Source organism: Mesoplodon mirus, assembly GCF_964341445.2.
Source record: "Mesoplodon mirus genome assembly, chromosome: 11".
In the NCBI taxonomy this organism is placed as follows: Eukaryota; Metazoa; Chordata; class Mammalia; order Artiodactyla; family Ziphiidae; genus Mesoplodon; species Mesoplodon mirus.
In genome coordinates, this window is record NC_138987.1 from 90,092,805 (window position 1) to 90,119,142 (window position 26,338).

At 38.5% G+C, this 26,338-nt stretch overlaps 1 protein-coding gene across 5 annotated transcripts; it reads right to left on the reverse strand.

Annotated features, from left to right (window-relative positions):
• Positions 1-2,105: 2,105 nt before the first annotated feature.
• MGST1 (microsomal glutathione S-transferase 1) lies at positions 2,106-25,677 on the reverse strand. Of its 5 annotated transcripts, none has more exons than XM_082635457.1 (4): positions 25,556-25,677; positions 18,253-18,400; positions 15,963-16,057; positions 2,106-2,716 (listed from the first exon to the last, which is right to left on the reverse strand). In XM_082635457.1, exons 2-4 carry the CDS (start codon positions 18,376-18,378, stop codon positions 2,470-2,472), a joined length of 468 nt encoding a protein of 155 aa, XP_082491583.1. In that variant the 5' UTR covers positions 18,379-18,400; positions 25,556-25,677; the 3' UTR covers positions 2,106-2,469. The 5 variants fall into 5 exon arrangements, with proteins under 5 accessions (XP_082491583.1, XP_082491584.1, XP_082491582.1 ...); XM_082635458.1 differs by lacking the exon at positions 25,556-25,677 and adding an exon at positions 25,060-25,130; XM_082635456.1 differs by lacking the exon at positions 25,556-25,677 and adding an exon at positions 25,028-25,121.
• Positions 25,678-26,338: the final 661 nt, after the last annotated feature.

The following is a 26,338-nucleotide window of genomic DNA, read 5'->3' on the forward strand; positions in this document are numbered from 1 at the left end:
TGCAAACTGTGCAATCTCTTCTCCACCTCTGTCCCATCACAAGTCAAAGCCACTTATAGCACAGACATCCCTCCAGAGTCCAGTGTGTCATGTGGTCAGATGGGGATTCCTTGGTACAGGAGACACGGGACCAGTAAATATTCTTTCCTTCATCCATCCTCCTCCATTACAACAGTTTCACTAATAAATTCCCCAACATCTACAGCTTCTCTTCTGAGTGAAAATACAGCTAGAAACCATTTTAAATTGTCTTTACAACTATTATTCAAACTTGGAAATTGAAGTAGGTGATCTCTAGATATGTTGATTTTTTCTTAAACATATTCTGCATATATACATAGTTTCTATACCTCTAAGGACATATAATTTAAATGTCCTTTCTTTTTTCCTGATAGTTGTTAAGTAATGGATATCAAATATTAGTAGCTGAGTGGGTAACCAATAACCACAGTACATTCTGCTACTACTCTGAGAAGCATTACCAGGGAAGTAGAAAATTTATGAGAACAATTACAGAAGTGACAATGGTTAAACAAGTATTTTACACAAAACTCAGCTAACTGAATCTTTGTGCTCAATAGATTACTCAAATAATTTCCATATGGAGGACACTTTATTGTTTAGAATATCTTTTTTTCACATACATAGATCATTTGACCTTCAAAAAATCTCACAAAAGTTTAAGGAAACTACAGATTGGACAGAGTAAATAGGTTACCCAAATCCAGAGGGTAGGGTGTGTGTGTGTGTGTGTGTCTGTATGTGTGTGTGTTTATGCAGGCAGATCTAATCCTTAAATTTTGAACTTTTCACTTCTGAGCTCATGATCTTTTCCATTAATTATACCACAAAGCTTTCCTGATACGCAAAGCCACTTTTAACATTAGGAAAAGAAGTGAAAAGAAACTTGTACAGAATTCTCCATAGTCAGTTGTCCAATATGTTTTATGGACTTAAGAGCTGCTCAAATTATGAAACTTAAAATATAAACACAGTGACTTTTCATTTGTGTGGTAAACCTAAATGAACCATTATGAGAGCCACTAAAAGCACTATTTAAGAAATATGTATTAAAATTAAGAGTAATCAAGAGAGAGAAAAACTAATAATATAAATGGCAAGTATAAGAAAAATATCAATATTTTAAAAGTTCATCCATTATAAAGGTTTAAGTACACATAATTCAAGACAAAAAATCTAAATATGTATGGATGTATATAGTGTTTATACATTTGTAAACATATGCTTTATGAATTTTTATGTTTATATATTTATATTTTTATATAGAAACAAAACTGAGCATATTTGATGCTGAATCCATTGGGTGAAAGTTTGTAGGAGGACAGGATTTGCTCAGTCTCAATTTATCACCCTAAATACGATTACAAAAAGATTGCTTTACAGTGAATAAATCTGGTCGATTCTACCTTACTGAACTGATCAACACTAATGGGACAAACTGGCATCATATGTCTATTAATGTGCTATAATCTGAAGAACACAACATTGACAAAAATGTTTAACTTGAATCTAAGAATGAGAAAATAATATACAAAACCAAATCAGATTAAGGATCATTCTATAAAACCACCAGCCTTAACTTCTCAAAAAATGCCAGTCATAAAAGATGAAAAAAAATGAAAGAACTCATCCATTTTATTGAAAACTCAATAGAAATGATAACAAAAGGCAGTGTCATGTCCTTGTTTGATTCCTGGATCAAAAATAAAGCAGTTATAAAAGACAGTATTGGAAAAATTGAGGAATTTAAATATGAACTGTGTATGTTAAATAAATATTGTATTAGAGTTAAATTTCTTTGGTGTGAGAATGGTATGGTTATTTGGAGACTGCTTTGTACACAGGAGATACATGTTGAAGTATTTAGGAGTGAAGTATCTTAAATGCATGATACAGTATCTGCAGCTTACTTTCAAATTGTTCAGAAAAAACATTGAGTGATAGAGCTAAAGCAAATATGGGGAAATGTTAACAACTGGTAAATCTAGGTGAAAGGCATATAGAAGTTCATTGTACTACTTTTCTACCTGTTTGTAGGTTTGAAACTTTTGAAAATATGTTGGGAAAAATAAAACCAAATGAAATCGTTCTTTAAATTCTTTATTTCATACGCCGATTTCAGCAATACTGAAATAGAAGTTTAACATACATGTACTTACTCTTTCTAAAGATTTAAAATATGAAATGTTGAATAATGTTACAAATTACAATCAAAATTTAAAACAAAGTACTTTAAGAATAAGACAAAAGAGTTAAAAATTATGTTAAATTTCTAGTGCAAATCTTAAAAAAGAATAAAGGATATTGGTGACATTAATATTCAGACTAGGTTTTCCCTATCTTAATTTCTCTGCTCCCTTCCCACTTAAAATCTTAAAAAGTATTTGTTATAAATTGGAAGTACAGAATTGTTAGAAAATCACTGGATGATGAGTTGTATGATTCTCTTTACAGGTACAACCTACTTCTCAGCAATCTGTAAGCCATTGACAGTGTAACTCCATATCCAAGGAAAAAAGCCAAAGCGCGATTTGGTTGGGGAAGGGGTATCAAATATGCAAGTGTGTGGTAGATTCGTGCTCCAACAAAGAGTCTGAAGTGCAGGATGGCAGTAGAGAGGTCTGGACCACTCAAGGAATACAGAAGGCCAATACCAAGAAATGGCACAATATTTTCGAGGTCATTCAAGTGGGCTCTGTGGAAAAAGATGACTTGTAAAACACAAATTTCAAAATCAGCAGAAATATATTCATTTTTCCCTCTCTTCTGAAACTAAATAGAAGTGTTAATGGATCTTAAATATGCAAAGTAAGATTTATTTTATTTCTCTCAAATTCCCTTGCTTCCTTACCCACTTGACTCTTATTTAGAATGTCTCATTATCTTGTTTCTTTTATTGTAGTGTATCTCAGCATACAACAGAGAAGGCTTTTTGCGCTTTCAAGACTATCAAAACTGCATCTATATAATAAAACTCACTCCATTTTTATACATATAAAATACTTTTTCTTCTAAGTTCCATACAACAGCAATTCAAGATTCTTCTTATAAAAACTCTTCTTCCCAAAAGAAGAAAATCCTTTTGGTTATGATCTTTCTTAAGACTCCTCCCTCACTTGTGCTAGTCTACAAAATGGCTCCTGAGACCACCCTTGCCCATTCACCCAATCCACTAGGTTGCCAAGAATCAATTTACCAATTTAATATCAAGAAATTCATGCTCTCTACATCCATATAATAGAATACATAACTAGTCTTTCAAACATGGGAAAAAATTTAGCCAACCTATCCTAAAATTGCAAAAGGAATTAGTTAGTAGTGATGGAGCAAAGTGCAAAGTATACACAAAATTGATAGACAATAAAGAGAAAGACATATTTCCTTGATTGGAATTTCATACCACAGCTATAAGAAAACAGAAAGCATGGTTTAGACACAAGTTTTCCTCCAATTCATGGCACCTCTGGCTAGGATTGTGAACACAAGGCACATCTATTATTGACTTGACATTTTTTTAAACTGTTTAATCTTCAAAAACTTGGTACCCCTGTTCAAGTCTCCAGAGTTAAAAAACTGCTTAAGAATCTAGACTAGAAATTGAGATTTTGATAGAGCTTATCAGCTATTGATACATATTTCAAAATGAAAAATATTTGTTTTACGTTACTCTCTTTTCTTTTAGCAAAAATTGTAACTATTAGATTGCCTGCTCAATGATCACCATTCTCCTCCCCTCCTTTCCTTTCTCCTGTTTCCTGTACATTATCCTTTCTCATCACCTTTTTTTTTTTGACAAAGATGATGACAACATAAAGGTATGAAGAATGTGACAGTAACCTAGGTAAGTAACAGTTTTGAAAGATTTAAATAAACAACTGCCTGTTCCTGAATAAAAGCCAAGACAGAAAGGTATGGGAGTTCTTGTCCCTTCTCTTTCATGGAACAACCCAAGGGTTACTGAGAGTGAGGTGGGCAAGAAAGGACAGGAATACTATTTTCTACTAAAGAAGAGCCCGCTTCACCAATTACACCAAGGGTATTTGTTTGGGTCCTTTGAACTCTCCTGCTGGACCACAGATATATCTACACCTCCCATCTTGGCCATGTTACTTTTCTCCTTCACAACATTCTAAAAGGACAGACATTTTAAAGTTGGGAAAGAACCTATAATGGTGAGACCCTGTGGAAATGTGTTTACTTCTAAGCCTGTATTAAGCAATTGGCAAATAGAAGAGAAGAAAGTCAAAGATAATAAGGGGTAAAGAGCTCCAGTGGAGGGAGAGGGAAGGAAGTTCAAAGGCAGGGCTTCCTTGGACCTTACTGGCCCCTCTATTTTTTTCTGGCTTCCCCCTCTCTATCTTATTCTCTCTTCAATTCTCTTTCCCTGTCCTTGGCCCTCAAAATGGTCTCAGAGATGGCACTCCTTATTGTCCTAGTAAGGCCTGTTTTCAATGGAGCCTCATAGTCTATGTTAATTTATGCTATTATATATGCTCTTCTTTTTTAGACCCTGAGCCAGGCACGTGCTTACCCAACTCTCCCAGTCAGCTCCTGCTGTAGTTCAGTATCACCCTTCCACCATAACCCCTTCTCTGCTCAAACAACAGAACTCAACCTAGAGGGGGAGCTTCCTTCGTTTTCATGTCATTCCTAGACAGCTACCAAAATCTAATACCTGGTCGACATCCATCTTTATGTGTGACCACCTTCTACCGGGGTCTATTTCCCCCTCTCCATCATCCTGTGTCCCTGTTTCCTTTCTCCTTCAGGCAGATGCTCCTTGGGGCAAGCTTGCTCTGGGCTGACCTTCCCATCAACCCTGCTCTGTGCTTATGATGCACCAGTCACACCTTCCTAGTCAGATCAGAACCACTTGGATCTCAGCATCGCCCTGACCTAGACCAGAGTTGCTAGACATCTTTGAGAATTATCAGGGGATGGCCAACTACAAAAGGAGCTTCACACCAGACTTGCTGACTCCCTTCTTTTACCCAAAGTTCTTCATGCACAGCATACAGCAGCAGTATGTCCAAATTCCCACAAAGAAATTTTCCCAAATTGACGTGATCTCTCCTCTCCTTCTCCTCAAGCCCTAACATTCTTCAGCTTCTTCCTTTATGAAATATTCCTAAATACCCTAGGAACTAATACCCTGTACCTCACGACTTAACATCTAATGGGAGACTGCTTTATATCATTCTCTAAGTACTACATGAATGTTGGTCTTATTTTTAGGGGAAAAGTTATAAACCCCCTCAAGGGCAGGAACCCAGTCTTAAAGCTATTTTATAGCACTCCAATAAAAGAAGTGACAGTGAGACACACACAGTAATCTTTCAATAAATGCTTCCTTCATGCACTGGGGCCAGAAGGGAAGTCATCTGGCTCAAATCCTAGCCCATGCTCCAATTCCTTGAAGAATCCCCAGTGAGTATCACCTGGACTCCACTGAACAGTTTCAGTGAAGGGATATTCTCTACCTTTGAACATAGCCTATTCTAAACATCTCTCCTCTTCCTAAATACCACCCTCCTTTTCCTCTTTTGAATGCTACTCTGTATTTCTCCAGCTGCCCTGATTACCATACAACTTTCTTTTTACCTTGTTGTAGGGAACACATTTGGTCTTGAATTCTTTCTAGAACGAGATGGGATAGGATTAAATAAATGCATAATGTAAAAGGTTTTCTAATCATCACTGATTTCTGTCTGCCCAGAATATAAATAACTAACTTTAGGCTACTTATCTTGACATTTCAACACATATTACTTTATATTTTTAATTAAGTGTTCCATATGTGTAGAATGTATTAATTTTCTCACTATTGCATACCTGAAAGCATAATTTTCACTTCCTTTGTAGCCAAGTTCTGTCCCTGTCACTGAAATATGCTAATAGAAATAACGTGATAATTACATGTGGAAGTAATGAAAAAGAAAAATTCTAGGTTAAAAATGGAAAGTGGAGATTCTGGAAACTCTTTCTCTAAAATGTATCTCCAAAAGAGATTTGTTAGTAGGAAATTTTTTGATGGGACTGATCTGATCTAACGGGATGCCTTGTCTTTCCTGGACACTCTCTTTCTTGCCTCACTGAAAAGCCAGTGTCTGAGCGCCAGGAGGCGCTGGACACACAGTGGCTGCACCTCCTCGAGGACACTGACTCCTTTCACAGCTAAGGTCAATCATTCTCACTAAATTTTATTTGTTGTTCACAACCTGATGAGAAGATCAGCTTAGATAATGGCTTTCTCCTTTAGAAATACAATCCCATGGGCAAGGAGAGATAGAAGTAGGGGCTGGGAAGGAAGAGTGGGGAGGAATCTAAAAATCCCCAAATAAAATATCTGTTGCTAAGTTTTCATAGGTGAGACTTACTTTGATCTTCCTTTCAAACTTACTAATGCTACTAAAGGTCTAATTGTTGTCACTTTCAAGTTCTGGGCGATTTTATGAGCATAGGTACATGATTAGCATCATGTATTTGATTACCTTCCCTAAAAGGGATGCACAAAAAGGATGAGACAAAGCTTTAAACTGCTTACTTTCTCTTTAGTGGTTTTGATAACTCCACAAAGCTTTATTCACCTTTTCTAATTTTTATTCTTTTTCATCATAACACATATAATTTTCCTCTGATACTGTTTGAAATTTTCACATTGATTCTTTGAGAGATTCCTAATACTATTTTAGATCCATATTCTTGACACAATCCATTTTAAAACTGGCCACTTTAATCAGTAGGACTGCTGAATTAACAAATATATAACTAAGTGAAGGAGAAGTCAAATTTTTATTCTAACTATCTAGCATAGACTTCCTCTTAGAAAAAGCCATTCTTGCTTGATAAATAATTTGAGATTAAACATTTGCATAAATAAAAAAATTAAGTTTCGGTACTGGAGGAGCGGAGAAGTACATGGGGTAAAAGAATAGCCTGCACAATGGTGTAATGATGACCATTTTGTGAGGTGAAGAGGGCACAATGCAATTTCCCCAGGGAGAGGATGCTGAAGGACAGAGCACTGTACCATACAACTTAAAATGTTTGTGTTGCCATACTGTAAACTCTGCACCTTGATTTAGTCAAGTCTATTTTTATCACATTTTTAACTTGATTTGTTGAGAGAGTTGAGGAAAGAACCAAGTTTACATCAGCCTAACAAAATGCAGAATATGGAAACATGCACAAATGCAGGATTGCAGACTGAGTTAATCTTGAGACTATATACCATAAGGGAATCTGCAGAAATCTTGGGAGGGGCTTCAGACTTTCCAGGAAGTCAAAAGTGATGATGCAAATATGATCTAGATTCCAAAGGGATTTGATGCTGCAGCAGATACGTGAATTACAGAAGTAAAATTTTTTCTTTCAGTCCCCATTTCATTATCTATTTATACTCACCAAATTGAAGAAGTGTAGTCAAATATATTCATGATGTTTCATATATTAACTATTCATCACAAAACTAAATATCTAAATGTTTAAGTATGGCTATGAAAACTCTTCACTGCTTCTTTAATTTTATATAATTTTGCTTATTCCGTGAAATGTGTCTAGAATTGTACTACAGTTTAGATGAGCATTAGAAAATACTAAATGAAGACGGTACATAACTTTAATGTTTCACATGTTAGAAAAAGGTAACTAATGGATTGGCAATGGAATTTCAATATAAAAAATTTTGCGGTGGGGAGAAGGTCGGCCAAGGTGGTGACATAGAGGGCTCCTGAACTCCCCTCTTTCCACAGATACACCAAATGGACAGTTACACATGGAGCAATTACCTCTGAAAGAAATCCAGAAACTAGCTGAGCAACTTCTACCCCATTGAGAGAATGAGAAAATACCCACATCGAAATGGATAAGGAAAGGCTGAGGAAAATCTTGCTATAAACCCCACCCCCAGAACAGCACCATACAGTCAGAAGGGAATTCTCAACTCCCAGCTTCTCCCTGAGGAGAAAAGGTTTAGACCTCATATTTAGTGCCCCAACCTTTAAGACTTTCACCCAAAAACAGGCTCCCACGAAAACACCTAACTCTGTAAGTCAGTGAGGATTGCATTTTGGAGACCCAAAGGACTATAGCAAACAAAAGCAAAGTTGTTAACAGGTGCATGAGACTTGTAGCTATTCCCCCAGGACTCAGCACAGAAGGAACAGGCAAAAATGCCCACCTCCCAGTCTTTCCCAGATAGAGATCCACCTGCATACTTTAAAAACTGCTACCTAAAGATCAAGCTTCCAGTTAGACTGCATCTAGGGTCTGGCTTTGATCCTTCCTAGGAAAGCCAGTAGACACCTCCTCCATTTTCTCCTTCTCGCCCAAAACAAGTCACCAGTATCTCCCCAGAAGGAGCCTACACACATCTGTACCTCAGCTTTTATGGCTGCAGCCCAAGTGATGGGTCTCTAGATCACCTGGCTCTGACAGCCAATAGTGCTACCATTCACAAGTCCCACAGGAATACAGCAAACAAAGAAGCAGTTCTCAACAAGCACAAGCACTTGCCACAGCTACGCCCAACCCCAAGGCTCAGTGAAGAGGGAGCAGGCAAAAATGTCCATCTTCCAGTCTTTCCTTAAAAGGTGTTCATCTGTATACTTTAAAGCTGCTGCTGAGGGTCAGGCTTCTAATTCAGTATGCATCTAGGGAATGGCTATAATCCTCCTCAGAGCCTGGAGAAGCCAGAAGACACATCCCTCACCTTCTCCCTCTAGCCCACTCCAAGTTGCCAGTATCTCCTTGGAAGGAGCTTGTATGCACTTCTGGCACCTCAACTTTTGCAGCTACTACTGAAGGGACAGGCTCCTGGATTGCCTGGCTCTGATAGCCAATGGGTCTTGCATTCATGACTTCCACAGGACTATAGCAAACAAGGAAGCAGTTTCTTAATAGGTACAAGAGCTCTCCCCACAGCTATACACCTGAGCCCAGGAAAAATGCCCAAATCCCAGTTTCTCTCTGGAAGGGGCTTAGCTACCTACTTTCCCAGCTATTGTTTGAGAGTCTAGCTTCCAATCAGCTTGCAGCTAGCTGCTGACTGTGATCCTCCTCTTTGGAACACTTGAAAAGTCTTGGCACACACTCAAAAACTGGGAGCCAGTAGAAACAAAGAAGGCAGCTTGGACAATCACAAAGGTTTGAGAGACAACCAGAAGCTCAAGCTAATTGACAAGGTTCGTCTCCCACATGAGACCACTCTGTCAAGACTGGGAGTGGTGGTTGTTTTATCTAATGCACATAAACCAACACAGAGAATAAAGAAAAATAAAGAAACAGAGAAATATGTTCCAAACAAAAGAACACGATAAATCTACAGAAACAGATCTTACTGAAATAGAGATAGGTGATTTACCTGATGGAAATAATGGTCATAAGATGCTCATCAAGGTCAGGAGAGCAATGCATGAGCAAAGTGAGAATTTCAACAGAAATAGAAAATATTTTTAAAGTAACAAACAGAAATCACAGAGCTGAAGAATATGACTGAATTAAAAAAATTCAATAAAGGAGGTCACAGCAGATTAGATCAAGCAGAAGAAAGGTTCAGCAAACTTGAAGACAGTGCAGCAGAATTCATCCATCAGAGAAACAAAAAGAAAAAATAATGAAAAAGAGTGACAATAGCTTAAAGAACTTATGGAAAACCCTCAAAAAGACCAATATATGCATTATAGAGGTATCAGAAGTATGAGACTGAAAAGGGGGCAGAAACTTACCCAAAGAAGTAATGGCTGAAAATGTTCCTAATCTGAAGAAAGAAATAGACATTCAGCTACAAAAACCTCAGAAAGTACCAAAACAGATGAATCCAAAGAGACCCACACCGAGACACATTATAATTAACTTATCAAAAGTTAAAGACAAGGAGAGAAGCTTAAAAGCAGCAAGAGAAAAGCAACTTGTTTCATACAAGGGAACCCACATAAGATTATCAGCAGATTTTTTTATCAGAAATTTTGCAAGCCAGAGAGAGTGGGATGATATATTCAAAGTTCTGTAAGAAAAAACTACCAGCTAAGAATACACTACCCAACAAAGTTGTCCTTCAGAATTGAAGGAGAGATAGAGTTTTCCAGACAAACAAAAACTAAAGGAGTTTATCACCACTAGACCAGCCCTATAAAAAAGTGTTCAAGTTCTTCAAGTTGAAACTGAAGGACACTAAAGAGGAAAACATGAAAGTATAAAATTCACTTGTAAAAGTAAACATATAGTTAAAGTCAAAATACTCTAACATAATGGTGGTGGTTAAATCACCTATAACTCTAGTATAAAGATTAAAAGACAAAAGTATTAAAAATAACTGTAACTACAATAATTTGTCAGTGGATACACAAAATAACAAGATAAAAATTGTGACATCAAAAACATAAAATGTGGGGGGAAGATTGTAAAAATGTAGAGCATTTGTATGCATTCAAAGCTAAGTTGTTATCAACTTAAAAAATAGACTATTATAAACACAAGATGTTTTATGTAAGACTCAGGGTGACCACAAAGTAAAAACTTACAGTAGATACACAAAAGATAAAGAGAAAGCAATCAAAGCTTACCATTAGAGAAAATCATCAAATCACAAAGGAAGAGAGAAACAAAGGAACAAAGGCATTCCAAAACAACCAGAAAAAAATTAACAAAATGGCAATAAGTACATAGCTCTCAGTAATTACTTTAAATGAAAATGGGCTAAATTGTCCAATCAAAAGACACAGAATGATTGAATAGATAAAAATAAAACAAGACCTAACAACATGTTGCCTATAAAGAGACTAATTTCAGCTTTAAGGACACACATACTCTCAAAGTGAAGGGATGGAAAAAGATACTCCATGCAAATGGAAGCCATAAGAAAGATAAGTAGCTATACTTATATCAGGCAAAACAGACTTTAAGCCTAAGACTGTAACAAGAGACAAACAAGGTCATTATATAATGATAAAGTGGGTCAATTCATCAAGAGGATATAACACTGGTAAACATTTATGCACCCAACATAGGACACCTAAATATATAAAGCAAATATTAACAGATCTGAAGGAGAAAGAACAATACCATAATTGTAGAGGAATTCAATATCCCAATTTCAACAGTGGATAGACCATCCAGAAAGAAAATCAATAAGGGAACACTGAACTTAAACTGTACTTTAGATCAGATGGACCTAAAAAGACATTTACAGAACTTTACATCCAAAAGCCACAGAATACACATTCTTCCCAAGAACACATGGAACATTATCCAGGACAGATCATATGTTAGGCCAAAAAGCAAGCCTTAATAAATTTAAGAAGTGTGAAATCATATCAAGCATCTATTCCAAACACAACAGTATGATACTAAAGATCAACTACAAAAAAAAGAAAAAAGAAAAAACCTGGAAAATTCACAAATGTGGAGATTAAACAACATGCTACTAAACAACCAATGGGTCAAAGAAAAAATCAAGAGAAATCAAAAAATGTCTTGAGACAAAGACAGAAACAGAATATACCAAAATTCATGGAATGCAGCAAAAGCAGTTCTAAAAGGGAAGGTTATACAAGTGATAAATACCTACATTAAGAAAAAAGAAAGATCTCAAATAAACATCCTAACTTTACACCTCAAGAAACTAAAAAAAGAAAAGCAAACTAAGCCCAAAATTAGTAAAAGGAAAGAAATAACAAAGATCAGAGTAGAAATAAATGAAATAGACTAAAAAGATCGTAAAAAGATCAAAGAAACTAAGACCTGATTTTTTTGAAAAGATAAAATAAATGAACCTTTAGCAAGACTTACCAAGAAAAAAATGGAGAGGACTCAAATAAATAAAATTAGAATTAAAAAAGAAGGCATTCAAACTGATACTACAGAAATACAAAGGTCAAAATAGACTCATGAACAATTATACACCAACAAATTGGACAACCTAGAAGAAATGGTTACATTCTTCATAAAATACAAACTCCCAAGACTGAATCATGAGGAAATAGAAAATCTGGACAGACCAATTACTAGTAGGAAGATTGAATCAGTAATTAAAGACTTCCCAACAAAGAAATCCAGGACCAGACAGCTTCACTGGTGAATTCTACCAAACACCCTAAGAAGAATTAAAACTGATCCTTCTCAAACTCTTCCAAAAAATAAAAGAGGAGGGAACATTTACAAACTCATTTTACAAATCCAGTATTACGCTGATATCCAAGTCAGATAAGGACACTACAAGAAAAGAAAATTACAGGCCAATATCCCTGATGAACATAGAGGCAAAAATCCCCAACAGAATATTAGCAAAACAAATTAAACAGTTTAACTGAAAGGATCAAAAGGATCATACTCCATTATCAAGTGAGATTTATTCCAGGGATGCAAGTATGGCTCAACATCTGCAAATCAATCTGTGTGATACTCCACATTAACAAAATGAAAAATAAAAATCTTCTCAGGGGCTTCCCTGGTGGTGCAATGGTTGAGAATCTGCCTGCCAATGCAGGGGACACAGGTTTAAGCCCTGGTCTGGGAAGAGCCCACATGCTGTGGAGCAACTGGGCCCATGAGCCACAGCTACTGAGCCTGCACATCTGGAGCCTGTGCTCCGCAACAAGAGAGGCCACGACAGTGAGAGGCCTGTGCACTGTGATGAAGAATGGCCCCCACTCACCACAACTAGAGAAAGCCCTCGCACAGAAACAAAGACCCAACACAGCCAAAAATAAATAAATTAATTAATTTAAAAAAATAGAAGCAGAAAAAGCATTTGACAACCCAAAGTCCTTTCATGATAAAAACTCACAATGAACTGGTTATAGATGGAATGTACTTCAATGTAATAAACGCTATATATGACAAGTCCATAGCTAACATGGTACTCAATGGTGAAAAGCCAAAAATTTTTCCTCTAAGATCAGGAACAAGACAAGGATGCCCACTCTCATCACTTTTATTCAACATAGTACTGGAAATCCTAGCCAGAGCAATTAATCAAGAAAAAGAAATAGTCATCCAAGACAGAAAGAAAGAAGTAAAACTGTATCTATTTGTAGATGATATGATATTATATCAAAAACACTCACCTAATTCCACCAAAAACTGTTAGAAGTAATAAATGAATTCAGTATAGTCTCAGGATATGAGATCAATATACAAAAATATTATGTTGGAGAATATCAAAGCCAAATTCTTGATCAAATTTCAATAAAACTACAATGAAAAGTATCAGTTGCATATCTATACATTAACAATGAACTATCAGAAAGAGAAACTTAGAAAACAATTCCATTTAAATTAGCAGCAAAAAGAATAAAATACTTAGAAATTAATTTAAACAAAGATGTGAATGATCTATACACTGAAAACTATAAGACACTGATGAAAGAAATAAAAGACGTAAATAAATGAAAAGATATTCTCTGCTCATAGATTGGAAGAATTAACATTAATATTGCTAAAATGTCCACACTACCCAAAGCAATCTACAGATTTAATGTACTCCCTCTCAAAATCCCAGTGGCATTTTTAGAGAACTTTTTTAAAATCCCAAAATTTGTGTGAAACCACAAATGACCCTGAATATCCAAAGCAATCTTGAGAAATAAAAACAAAGCTTGAGGCATCATACTTCCTGATTTTAAACTACATTAAAAAACTATAGTAATCCAGGCAGTATTGTACTGGCATAAAAGCAGACACATCAATCAAAGGAACAGAATAGAGAGTCCAGAAATAAACCCATACCTATATAGTCAATTAATTTTTTACAAAGGAGCCAAGAATACACAATAGGGAAGGACAGCCTCTGCAATAAATTGTGTCAGGAAAACTACATTTCCACAAGCAAAAGAATGAAACTGGACCCTAGCTTACACCATACACAAAAATCAACTCAAAATGGATTAAAAACTTGAATGTAAGACCTGAAACCATAAAACTTCTAGAAGGAAAAGGTAGTTGGTAAGCTCTTTGACATTGGCCTTAGCAATGATTTTTTAGGTTTGACACCAAAAGCAAAGACAACAAAAGCAAAAACAAGCAAATGAGACTACAGCAAATCAAAAAGCTTCTGCTCAGCAAAAGAAACCATCGACAAAATTGAAAGGTAACTTATGGAATGGGAGAAAATATTTGGAAACCACATATCTGATAAGGGCTTATATTCAAAATATATAAGGAACTCATACAATTCCACAGCCCAAAACAAATAAACAAGTAAAAATAACCCAATTAAAAAATGAGACCCAATTAGCCATTTTTCCAAAGAAGACATCCAACTGGCCAAGAGGTACATGAAAGGTGCTCAACATCACCAATCATCCTAAATCAAAGTGAGTTATCACATTATACCTGTTAGGATGGCTACTGTGAAAAGGCCAAGAGATAGAAAATGCTTGCCAGGATGTGGAGAAAAGGGAACTCTTCCACACTGTTGCTGGGAATGTAAACTGGTATAACCACTATGGAAAACAGTATGGAAGGTCCTCAAACAATTAAAAAGAGAACTACCATTATCCCAAAGAGATGTCTGCACTCCCACATTCATTGCAGCATTATTCATAACAGCCAAGACATGGAAACAACCTAACCATACACACACACACACAATGGAATATTATTCAGCCTTAAAAAAAAGGAAATCCTGTCATTTGGATGAAACTGGAGGGCATTAGGCTAAATGAAATAATTAAGACAGAGAAAGACAAATATTATATGGTATTACTTATACACAGAATCTACCAAAAGGAAAAAAAATCCAATTCATAGAAACAGAAAGTAGTGGTAGCCAGGGGGCTAGGGGTTGGGGGAAATATGGAGAGGTTGATAAAAAGGTATGAACCATCAGTCATAAGATGAACAAGGTCTGAGGATCTAAAGTATAACATGCTGACTATAGTTGATAACACTGTATTGTGTTATTGTATAACTGAAAGTTGCTATAGGAGTAGAAATTAAATGTTCTCATCAAAAAAGAAAGGAGGGGAGATGAAATATGTGAGGTGATGGATGTGTTAATTAACTCAATAGAGGGAATCCTGTCACAACATATACATATATCAAATGACATTGTACACTTCAAACATCTTACAATTTTATTTGTCAATAATACCTCTGTAAAGATGAAAAAAAGTTTGCAATTTACATGACTTTATGACAAGGATTAAGAAATATACTCCAGGGCTTCAGTGGTGATGCAGTGGTCGAGAGTCCGCCTGCCGATGCAGGGGACACGGGTTCGTGACCCGGTCCGGAAAGATCCCACATGCCGCGGAGCGGCTGCGCCCGTGAGCCATGGCCACTAAGCCTGTGCATCTGGAGCCTGTGCTCCGCAACGGGAGAGGCCACAACAGTGAGAGGCCCGTGTACCGCAAAAAAAAAAAAAAAAAAGAAATATACTCCAGAACCAGAATTCAATGTGCTTTTAAAATAAGTATATTCCTGGTATTATTAGGAAACTGTGTAGATGGTATCTTGGCTTACTGCTTTTCATTGTTTATTGCATTCTCAGTATATTAAACATAATGTCTACAAAGAAGAGAGAGAGAGAGAGAGATTGGAAAGGGAGAGATTTCCCAAGTTCATATTTTGAATCTTATGTTAAAATACCTAGTTCTTCAACCTTTTACATAAGCTGACAGTTTCACCTCTGGAGAAAGATGACAAAAACTGCAAGAATCTACCATCCTCATTTCACCTCCTACCTGTCATTACTTTTGATAAATCCCTACACAGAACAAAGTCATTAACCCCAACAAAGTGCACAGAAAAGCTAAATTCGAAATATGTGCAATCATGGTGATAGTTGGAGACATCTAGATCGCTAATTTTCTATAATTATATGGACTAGGTAAAAGGATTGACTTTTCTTCCTTCTTTCTTCAAGACCCCAACATCCTCACTTAACTCTGGTACCAAAATTCTTTGATCAAGTAAATCATTTCAGGAGACAGCGGGTTCACCTTCGTACACGTTCCACTCTGTCATCCGTCCGAAGATACTTCTTGGCATTCTCTCCTTTGCCAAAGCCTGCGCAGTCTTCTGGGTTGGCAAAAACCTATTCCAAATAATGAGGAAAAAACCTATTTCAAATGCCAAGTAACATGGGGGTAACTCTATCTTATAAGTTATTTACATTTTAATGGAAGGAAATACAGGCATCCAAGTTGGCCATTATGAAAAAAAAATGGGAGCAATAGATCAAACCCAGGGGTAGCAGAAAGCATCTCTTCTTAAAATCTGAATTTTTATTAGCAGTGTAAAAAAAATTTTAAGAGAAGCATAAATAAGAACGTAAATAAAAACCAATGTATAAAAATAGCGAAAAGGAAGCAAAAATGGAAAAAAGGAGCATAATTCTAAGTCCTCATTGACTATTAGGGTGAACTAGCATTTTTTTACAGTAATGTTGACGCACTTGCCCTCAGGAGTATTAATATTTCTAACTGGTTCGCTCATATGAAAGTCATAAGTTTACTTGCCAAGGATATCAGAGAACAGGCGTGCAGCATAAAAGAGTGAGGGGCAGGAAAAGTATTTTGTACTTGGTTAGGATATGTGTGCCTCTTTTCTTTTTCTGAATTAACTAGAAGTTGGTGTTGAACAATACAGTGAAATATAAGAAGTTGAATCGCATTCCTATACACACCAAGTACATGTTCTAGGGCATATTTCATGTATTCCTTCCTGCCATTATTATGATGTTTGAAATGATTTCCCCATTCCCTGAAACTTGAAACACGCATTGAAAAATATTTAGGTATGTCCCAGTATTTAATAATATATAATAAAAAAAACACGAACTCTAAAATTAGCCTTAATTTAAGCTGAGGAACCTCATAAATATTATAATATTTTTCTTAATATGACATGAACATTTATTTCAGGTAAAGATGTTGAGGAGAACTGGTGGGCAGCAGTGTGATACAGTATCAGCTCTTGAGGTCAGATCTGTCTGTCTTGTTCTTAAATAATTGCCTGGCCCACAGTGGATGTTCAATAAATATATTTTGAATAAGTAAATAAAGGTATTACAATGTAAAGTGCATGAGATTTTCATTTAAACCAATCTGAATTTGAATCTCAGCCTCACCCTTTATTGGTGTGTAACCTTAGGAAAGCTACTTAATCTCTCTGACTTGTATTTCCTCATCTGTAAAATAGGAACAGTAAAGCTCATCTCACATGATAATGCTAAAAATTATGTAAAATGCTTCCATGATCTGACACACACAAAGAGTGTCATGGCTCCTAACATATATCACTGGCACTCCACAGATTGGAATCCCCTTCTCCTTTTAAGACAAGCAACATTTCTGCTATCCTTGGTGCCATGACATTTCTAGAGCACAGTGTGGATCTGGTGGTAGCAGCCACTTTAGAGCCTGCTGCTCTAACACCTTGCCCCATTAGAGAGTTAAACATGTGGCTATGTGCCCCCATTAAAATGCAAATATCCCTGGGAAGAAATGACACCTCAAGACAGTAATGAGGAAATACCTTAGGAAGGACTGTGACTTCTAGATAAAAGCAAGGCTCTGGAGGACAAAAACTCAGGACAGGGACTAAAAGAGAAACGATGGTTTCCAGAAAGAAGCTGCTGAATAGGCACAGGGACCACACCAATGAAAAGCACTTAACTTTGTCAATGTAGCTTTGCTTTACCCCCATCACTGTTGTCATAAACCCTGCCTAAATATAGGTTATGTGTTTCAAAAACTTTCTACCACCTTCCCCAAGCCTCCAGTTTTAAAAAAATCATTCTTATCATGATGGGTAGAAATATTATCCACTTAAGACTTCATAACCACACAAAATTCAAATGCCTTATCCCAATCATAAGAGGTTCTGCTGATAATAAGAACTTTAATTCTGTCCCCAAAGGCATATCCTTGACCTGTAACAGAGTTGAAAACACCAGTTCACTGTCTAGAAAATGACTATTTTCTAAACTCTAGTAGGCAAAATTAACGTCAAAATCACAAAAAGTTTCCTTGAAAACTTTGATACTCCAGAAATCTCATATGCTAAGTGGCATGACAAAAGGTAAAAGCTACAATGAAAAAACTATTTACTAGTTTCTAGGAAAAAGCATCCATTCCATAAATATATCAGAACCACCTGCACCAAATGATTGCATACTTCATTTACAGTATTGGACAATATGCCACTGGGCTTTACAAAAAATAATTTAAGAAAATTGCTTTCCAGAATCTCAACTCTTAAAAGAAAATATTGCCTCCAATGTCTTACCTTTCTTGTCAGTCTATAGAATGCAGTTGCAGTACTCATAAACATCATTTTTGAAAGAACAATCGTTGTGTAGGAGGCAAAGGCCATGAATACTTCATTCTCCATTAGCTGTGTGAGCTCGACCATTGTTTCAATTTTGGTCTGGAATCTTAAAAAAATTTTAGACAAGATAGGAAAAAGCAGACAGAAATACCCCAAATAACTTGACGGTCACTTGATGTGCTTATACTGCAGCATTAACCACACTGTTCTTAAAGATATCTTGGGTTATTTGAAGAAGAAATAATCAGTTAGGTTTTTTTTTAATTCCAAAATGAATACTATTATGTTTTTTTCTAGTTCTATATCATTAAGCTTGAAGACATCAAACAAGTACTGAGTGAAAATGAAAATGCAAGGGGTATTACAAGCAAAAATAAACAGGCAAACTGCTCTAAAGATAGAAATAAAATCATATTTTGGGGGGCTTCCCTGGTGGCGCAGTGGTTGCGAGTCCACCTGCCGATGCAGGGGACACGGGTTCATGCCCCGGTCTGGGAGGATCCCACATGCCGCGGAGCGGCTGGGCCCGTGAGCCATGGCTGCTGAGCCTGCGCGTCCGGAGCCTGTGCTCCGCAACGGGAGAGGCCACGACAGTGATAGGCCCGCGTACCGCAAAAAAAAAAAAAAAAAAAAAAAAATCATATTTTTGCATCAAGATGAGCCACAAGTGGGACACAACAAAAACAGAATCCATGGATCTCTTCAGAAACATCAAACTATGTACATAGTACTTAGCATCATTAATGTTTGATTAGAAATGCTTAAGTTCTAACATATGTCCTCCTTTACAAGCTCAACTTAACAGCCTTTTGTCCTTTCAGTCGTATTCAAGATCTCAGACTCCAGGATTCTAATTCCAGTCACACCATTTTGCTATTAACCTTGGTTGAGAGACTTAGCCTCTGTGAAACTGAATTTCTTCATTTATAAGACAGGAATAGTAACACCTCCTAACTTAGTGGGTTGTTGTCAGGATTTAATTGAGGTAACATGTGGAACATACCTAGCACAGTGCCTGGCCCATGAAAACCCTCAATAAAGTTTATCATCTCCTGATCACAATCATCGCTGTCATCAAGACCATGGTCATCATTCCCATCAACACAAATGAAGAGGGTGAAGCAGCATAATGGAAACATAAAACAACAGGCTTGCAAATGCAAGGTGAAAAATTGGCATTTATGATGCTTTTGTAGAAGGCACAAGGGGAGGAGGATTAACTTTACGGAAGTCTTCAGGTCACTTCACATTCCATATTTACTTCCACCTAAAAGCGGTCAGGAGTAAACTGAAGGTAACTCCCTGAGTCTCGTGTCGGAAGTATAACCAGGAAAGTGCTCAGGAAGGAGACAGAGGCACACATGGGTGATGCTGAAGTCCAAGTGGGTAGAAACTTAGGGTAAAGCTGAAATTCCGCACTATCTGAGAGTCATTCTTTTTAACCTCCTCTGTTCTATTATCAGCCCCACTACCTACATCTTCTATGTCTTCTACATAAACAAATATCTTTTCTCATACCCAAGCTTAAACGCTATTTTACAGGCTTAGCATGGAGTGTTGTCTCTTGTAGACATATCTGTTCCTGCCTTTAAAACTCAACCCCTGCACGCAACCTAGAGTGATCATTCTGATCAATCTATCCATCTACCAATAATCTGTAAACCTATATATCTTTCTATACTCTGCTACTGGTCACATAGTTGTCTGTATGTTACTGTTGAATGGGACATAAATCACATATATAATACATATATATTTAATTTTATAAGACTTGGCTACACATCCAATTATACCATGTACTTTACCTTAGCATTACCTTACATAATTTTCATAACCATAAAATTATAATTCTCATAAGTATATCTATTCTACATATGAATGAAATGGAAATTTGAGATACTTAGCAGCCATGCTGGGACAGAAACCCAGGTCTCTCCTACTAGAGAATGGACTTGAGGACACGGGGGAAGGGTAAGCTGGGACGAAGTGAGAGAGTGGCACGGACATATATACACTACCAAACGTAAAATAGCTAGTGGGAAGCAGCTGCATGGCACAGGGAGACCACCTAGAGGGGTGGGAGGGAGGGAGACGCAAGAGGGAAGAGATATGGGAACATATGTATATGTATAACTAATTCACTTTGTTAGAAAGCAGAAACTAACACACCATTGTAAAGCAATTATACTCCAATAAAGATGTAAAAAAAAAACAAAACCCCAGGTCTCTGACCTCACATCTTGTATACCAACCACACTGCACTGTCTCCTTCAAGAGAGTGCAGACTGCTTAATTCTGATTCAACGAACACTGACTGAGTGCCTACCCTGCAGCTGGCAGTGTTGGCACCCCTTCCATCTGTTATCTTCCTTCCTTTTCCAATTATGCTACAAGTTAAGTATTACTCCCATTTGGCAATAAAAAACCCAAAGCTTCCTAAGCAACCCCTATTTTAAAAGGTAGGCTAAAAATATACTCCTTGGATTCAGACACATAGAAAGGTACAGTTGACCCCTGTATAACACGGGTTTGTACTGTGTGGGTCCACTTATATTTGGATTTTTTCAATACTAAGTACCAGCATGCTAAACAATTAGCAGCTGGTTGAATCTTCAGATGCAGAACCATGGATACAGAGGAACCGAGTATAAGGAGGGGGCGACTGTTCAGTCATACGTGGATTTTCGACTGTGTGGAAGGCCGGCCCCCCTAACCCCTGCATTGTTCAAGGGTCAACCGTATTTAGTTTAAATACACACACACACACAGTAGCAAATTAACCCACCTCCAACAGTCAGTAGTCTTAAAAGCAAGTATGTTAAATAGATTCTGCCAGCTAAAAATATCACTCACCATCTGATTCTACAAGCATGAAGTCACTAGCCAATGCAGTCGCTGACCTTTAACACACCCTGAAAGGAGTTCAGGGCAGATCAGGAATGAGGCCCTGTGTGCACTGGGAAAAAGTGGCAGAAGAGGCCTTCAGAGAGTTACATATTTTCAGGAGAAATTTTTATGAGCCCAATTTTTTGTATATTCTCATACCTAGAAAAGCACTAACATCATTAATGGAGATACCCATTCCTCATAACCAGCAGCAAACTTCTACTAAGATGTGCGTTTGATTGCACATACCCCCTTCACCAAAATCATATATATACTGATACCCGCACCTCTTCAGAGCAGTTTCTCAAGAGATACAGTCCTCAGAAAGCCCCAACTAAGGCTGAACTCCCAGCTCTCACGTTATGTGTTTTTTTCAGTTGACGTTTCTCAGTGCAAAATAATACTTTTAGCAACATTTAATGTCTCTGCTCTTGTTCTAGGATGGCAGGGGGTGGGGGAGTCATGAATAAACTTCACTCTCCTTCAGCATGCAGGTCGAGTAATTAGCTTAATAAGGAATCCCTAAGTCTTATGCCTCCGGACAGAGATATGAAGAAACACAGCAGAGGTGTTAATTTTTTTTAAATTTAAGAAAAGTTTATCAAGTAGGAAATGCTGCTATTCAACCATAATTTTAAAAGCCAAACAGTTTCTGTACGTCCCCACCAATGGTCTCAGAATGAAGTGTATTTAGCAACCAGAGGATGGTTTTCTCTCAGTGAAAATGGGTATAGAAAGAAGAGAGAAAAAGTAGAAGACCTCCAGACCCGTCGGTGGGAAAACAACACAAAGACATGAGCAGTTGGAGGCAAAGGTCAGTGGGAGGCTTTTTCTCTAAATGTGAACAACACACAAAGTGTACTTTACACAGAGAGTTTCTCAATCACCAAAATGTGCCTTAGCTCAAGTCTGTGGCTTTGGGAGCAGGCCAATACTGAGCTTCTGGAATCACACACTATGGGTCCACAAATCGCCTCTCGGGATCAACATAGTCCACTCCCAGCACATCTGAGGGTGGGGTAAGGAGAGTTAAAGATAAGGCATTAAGAAATAGGAGTCGGGCTTCCTTGGTGGCACAGTGGTTGAGAGTCCGCTTGCCGATGCAGGGGACACGGGTTCGTGCCCTGGTCCGGGAGGATACCACATGTCGCGGAGCGGCTGGGCCCGTGAGCCATGGCCGCTGAGCCTGCGCGTCCGGAGCCTGTGCTCCGCAACGGGAGAGGCCCCAACAGTAAGAGGCCCGCGTACCGCAAAAAAAAAAAAAAGAAAAGAAAAGAAATAGGAGTCATTTATAGCACAAAATTAGGTGGTGCTGATCTAGACTTCCTTTCTTGAAACTAATTTGTCAGTAAGTTGCCTTGAACCTGCATCATGCCCAGGCACTGCACTCTAAAAATAGTTATTGGAAACTTTGTACATGAAAGGTCACCAGGAGGGAGGAGAGCAGTACAGTAGTAATAATACTTCGGAGGGTGAAGTGTTCAGTGATTTGAGTAGTCTAGGAACACAGCAGAAATAATCTAAGAAAGGTAAGCAGAGCAAAACATGAAACTTGGTGATGAGTTATAGAAAATAAATGATTCCAACGATGTATTCTGTCTGGACAGTGTATTGTTCCTTGTATTGTCCAGCACTGGTTGGCACAGTGGAGAATATCTCTACCTGTATCGCCAGAGAGGGGGGGCTCAGTCCCCTAATGTGGAGGTGATGCCTTTACAAAGGACAAAGAGCTGCGTGTCGAGCTCACACAGACTGTGCAACTAGACGGTGGTCCAGGTGGATGCAACTCTGCCACTTACCCACTGCGATTAATTTACCTTACCTGTAAAAATGAGGTTAATAATACTTCCTATCTCACAGGACTCTTGTGAGCATTAAGTGAATAAAGTATAAAGTGCTTAGAAAGGCAGTGGGACCCAGTAAGTGCTCTACAAGTATTTGGTAAATAAATAAGTGCTGTTCTAGGCACTGAGGATACCATTTTAGAGATTTCAAACGCCATCACATTACCTCACTTGAGAATCTGGAGAACTCTAAGGTACTCAGAGCAAATATTTGTCTCTCCCTTTAACATATGAGGAAACTGAGGCCCAGAGAGGTAGAATGAGCAATTGACCTAAATTCACAGTGGAAGGCCCGAGACTGGAACCCAGTTTTCTCAAGTGTTGAACTTGTGGGCTATCTACCATCCAGGCTAAACATTCTAGACTTCCCTGGCCTTCTGGGGGCCGCCTCCTGTCAAATCCCCTTCCTGTCTTGTCCCCTGCACCCCACAGAATTCCACCCCTGCTCCCTTAGTGTCTATCACAGTTGAGTGATAGATAATACCAACTGAGAAATATTCCTCTTCTCTTTATAGGCCCTTAGCCAAAAAGAGCAAAGTTCGCTTATCTATAGCAGCCTTTCTACATCAATATTGTGCAACACACAGTATGTGAGCACGCATTCCCAGGGCCATGACTCTGCAATTTTAGACTTTTTAAAGCAACAGAACAGTACCCATGAGACAAAGAAAAAAGATAATTCAGTGGTCTCATTGCTGTTTATGAGTTCTAGAATTTACTGAATAGACTGAGGTGACTGCAGACAAGGCCTCCAAGTTTCAGGGCCCAGGTGTTGGGAGGAAAATGCTTCTGGCTCTGGCGGGGGAGGTGGGGGGAGGCCGTTACCAAGGGCCTATGCTGACCTTTTCTGGACTCAGCGATTAAGAAACTCCACTCTCAAACAAAGCCTCAGAAAAACTGTCCTTGTCTGCCACAGAGAGTAATATTCAAATTTGGACCGATTTGCCATTTTTCAAGATGAACAAAGATGGTCAACACACATAGGCCTCTTATTTTGGAAAAAGCAGAAGACAGTCAAACTCAATACCAGCCTAACTCCCAGGGGATGCAAAAGGTGTGTCTAGTTTTCATAGCAGGCTAGGGATCTGAGAACACTGGGCTAGACTGGGTTAAAGCCTGTTAGCTGGAGACCTTGAGGAGTTTCCAAGGCCGTTCAACAATGTTTGATTACAGCCCACTTGGCACGTTCTTGGGGAGTAAACAGGCAGAGGAAAAAGGAGAAAATAAATGTGGTGCCCGGACTGCTAAGAGGCCTTGGGATTATTTCAAAGGAAGCAGGGAGATGGAATCTGCATGCACCCTGGTCCCCACCACCCCAGTCCAGCAATAGCAGTAACAGCTGAGGCCTCAACTCCCAAAGAAGGCTTCCTTTCCCCTTTACTCCTTCCACATGGCTTTCGCCTCCAGACTGGGGGGCTGAGAATCCTCCCAGGGCTCCAGTCAGCAGACTCTACCAACCTCCAATTCATCTAGTAGGGTCTAATTCATGTCCTCCTCCACTTTGTTAATTATTATTATTTTTTAACTTGCTAATGTTTCTGTGGCTCATCAAAGCAAACCAAGAGAAGCAAGTCCTGTCTTTCAGGAGGTACAGAGGCCAGTTTGTCCTTGAACTCAGAGCCGCTGCAGGATTTTACACCCTTAGGATGAACAGAAGTTGCTTAAACTGCAGCCCCTTTCTAGATTACTATTACTTGCACGTACTTTTTATTCCCCAAAAGTTCAAGGGGGCCCTTTCAAAGCGGATGCTACCTTGGTCTGAGAAGACAAAGTGGGTCAATCATCACTTAAACACAAAAAGACTTAATTCTCTCAAGTTTTAGTCCTGGAGCTTGACAATTTACCTTCAAGGGGGACAGGAATGAAATTCTCTTTTAAAAGCGATGGACTGAAAAGCAAACACATAGCAGCTACATGGAACAAAGAAGCTTCAGGTCGGCAGAGACCCTCAAGCCTACACACCTGCCACCCCGGTCCCCTTCCCGCCGCTTCCCTCTCCTTACCCGTCGCTTACACACCCCTCCCGGGCACGTACTGTGAATCCGAGCAGGAGAAAGACAGCGACCTGGTCCCAGAGGCGGGTCGCGCAGGCGCTCGGTGACTTTCATTGCGAGGGCGGGCGGGTGGGAGGCAGGCGCCACGCCCCCTCTGGTTAATTTCCTCGGAACTTGCTCTCGGGCGCCGAAAGCACGACTTCCAACCTCGCCAAGACCCTCCCCTAAATCTCCTGATTTTTCTCCCCCTGGACTCAACCCCCCGCCCACCGGTTCTCCTCTCTGAACCCTTCTTTTTGGCGCCGGCGGAAAGTCTCCTCCCGAAAGGCCATTTCCCCTCTGCAGCGCCTCGGGACGTTAGCCATTGTATTGGGACACATCAAGTTTGGGCGTGGGAAAGGAGGCAAAGGAGGCCGACTTTTATGTAGCCGCAAACAATTTTAAAAGATCTCAGTGTTGAAAGCTTTGAAAGCTTTAGAGAATATTCAAATCTCGGGGGCTGGGGGGACGCTGATGAGAAGTCTTTGATAAAATTACCTTCTGTTGAACTTCTCTTTCCCTGCTCTGGTGGCAAGGCTTCCTCGAAAGGCTGGCACTGACACAATGTAACATTTGGCGAAGATCACCTATAGGCTTCCAGTCTTCCAAATCCGTGATCCTGGACAATTAGCTTCCGCATTCTGTCCCCTCCTGTTCAGAGTCCAAAATGGAACTGGAAGAGCTTAAACTGGATCATTACAGTTCATTACACAATTCATTACACAATCAGTTTAGTTTGGTTTTTTGCAGGGACTTTCAAGAGAGTTAGGGTTAGAAGGTGTAGTTATTCTAACACCAATATCTAGATTAAGGATATTTCCAAGCTTCCTAGTACCCACAACCGTATTTATGGATCTAACTTCCATGGCTTTATCTAGACATGTTTAAGGATTTATGATTTCCATCTACGTTACTTCTCACTTGGTCATACTTCTCACCCATTTACCACCTGCTATGTGTGGTGTACTTCCTTTTTTTTTTTTTTTTTTTTTGTCCTAATTTTACCTCCTTTAGACTTTTTTTATTTTTTATTTTTTGCAGTATGCGGACCTCTCACTTTTGGGGCCTCTCCCGTTGCTGCGCACAGGCTCCGGACGCGCACTCCTTTAGACTTTAAAGGGTGCATCCAGGACTAGCTAAGATTTGATGGACAAATCCATATTCTACCAAAAAAGGAAGTAAGATTTACCAGTTTGCTCTTGGAAACAGCAATTAATCACAGGCCTGAGAACAGTTTCTATAGAAGCATATCAGTAGAAGTATCAGAAAATCTAGCATCAG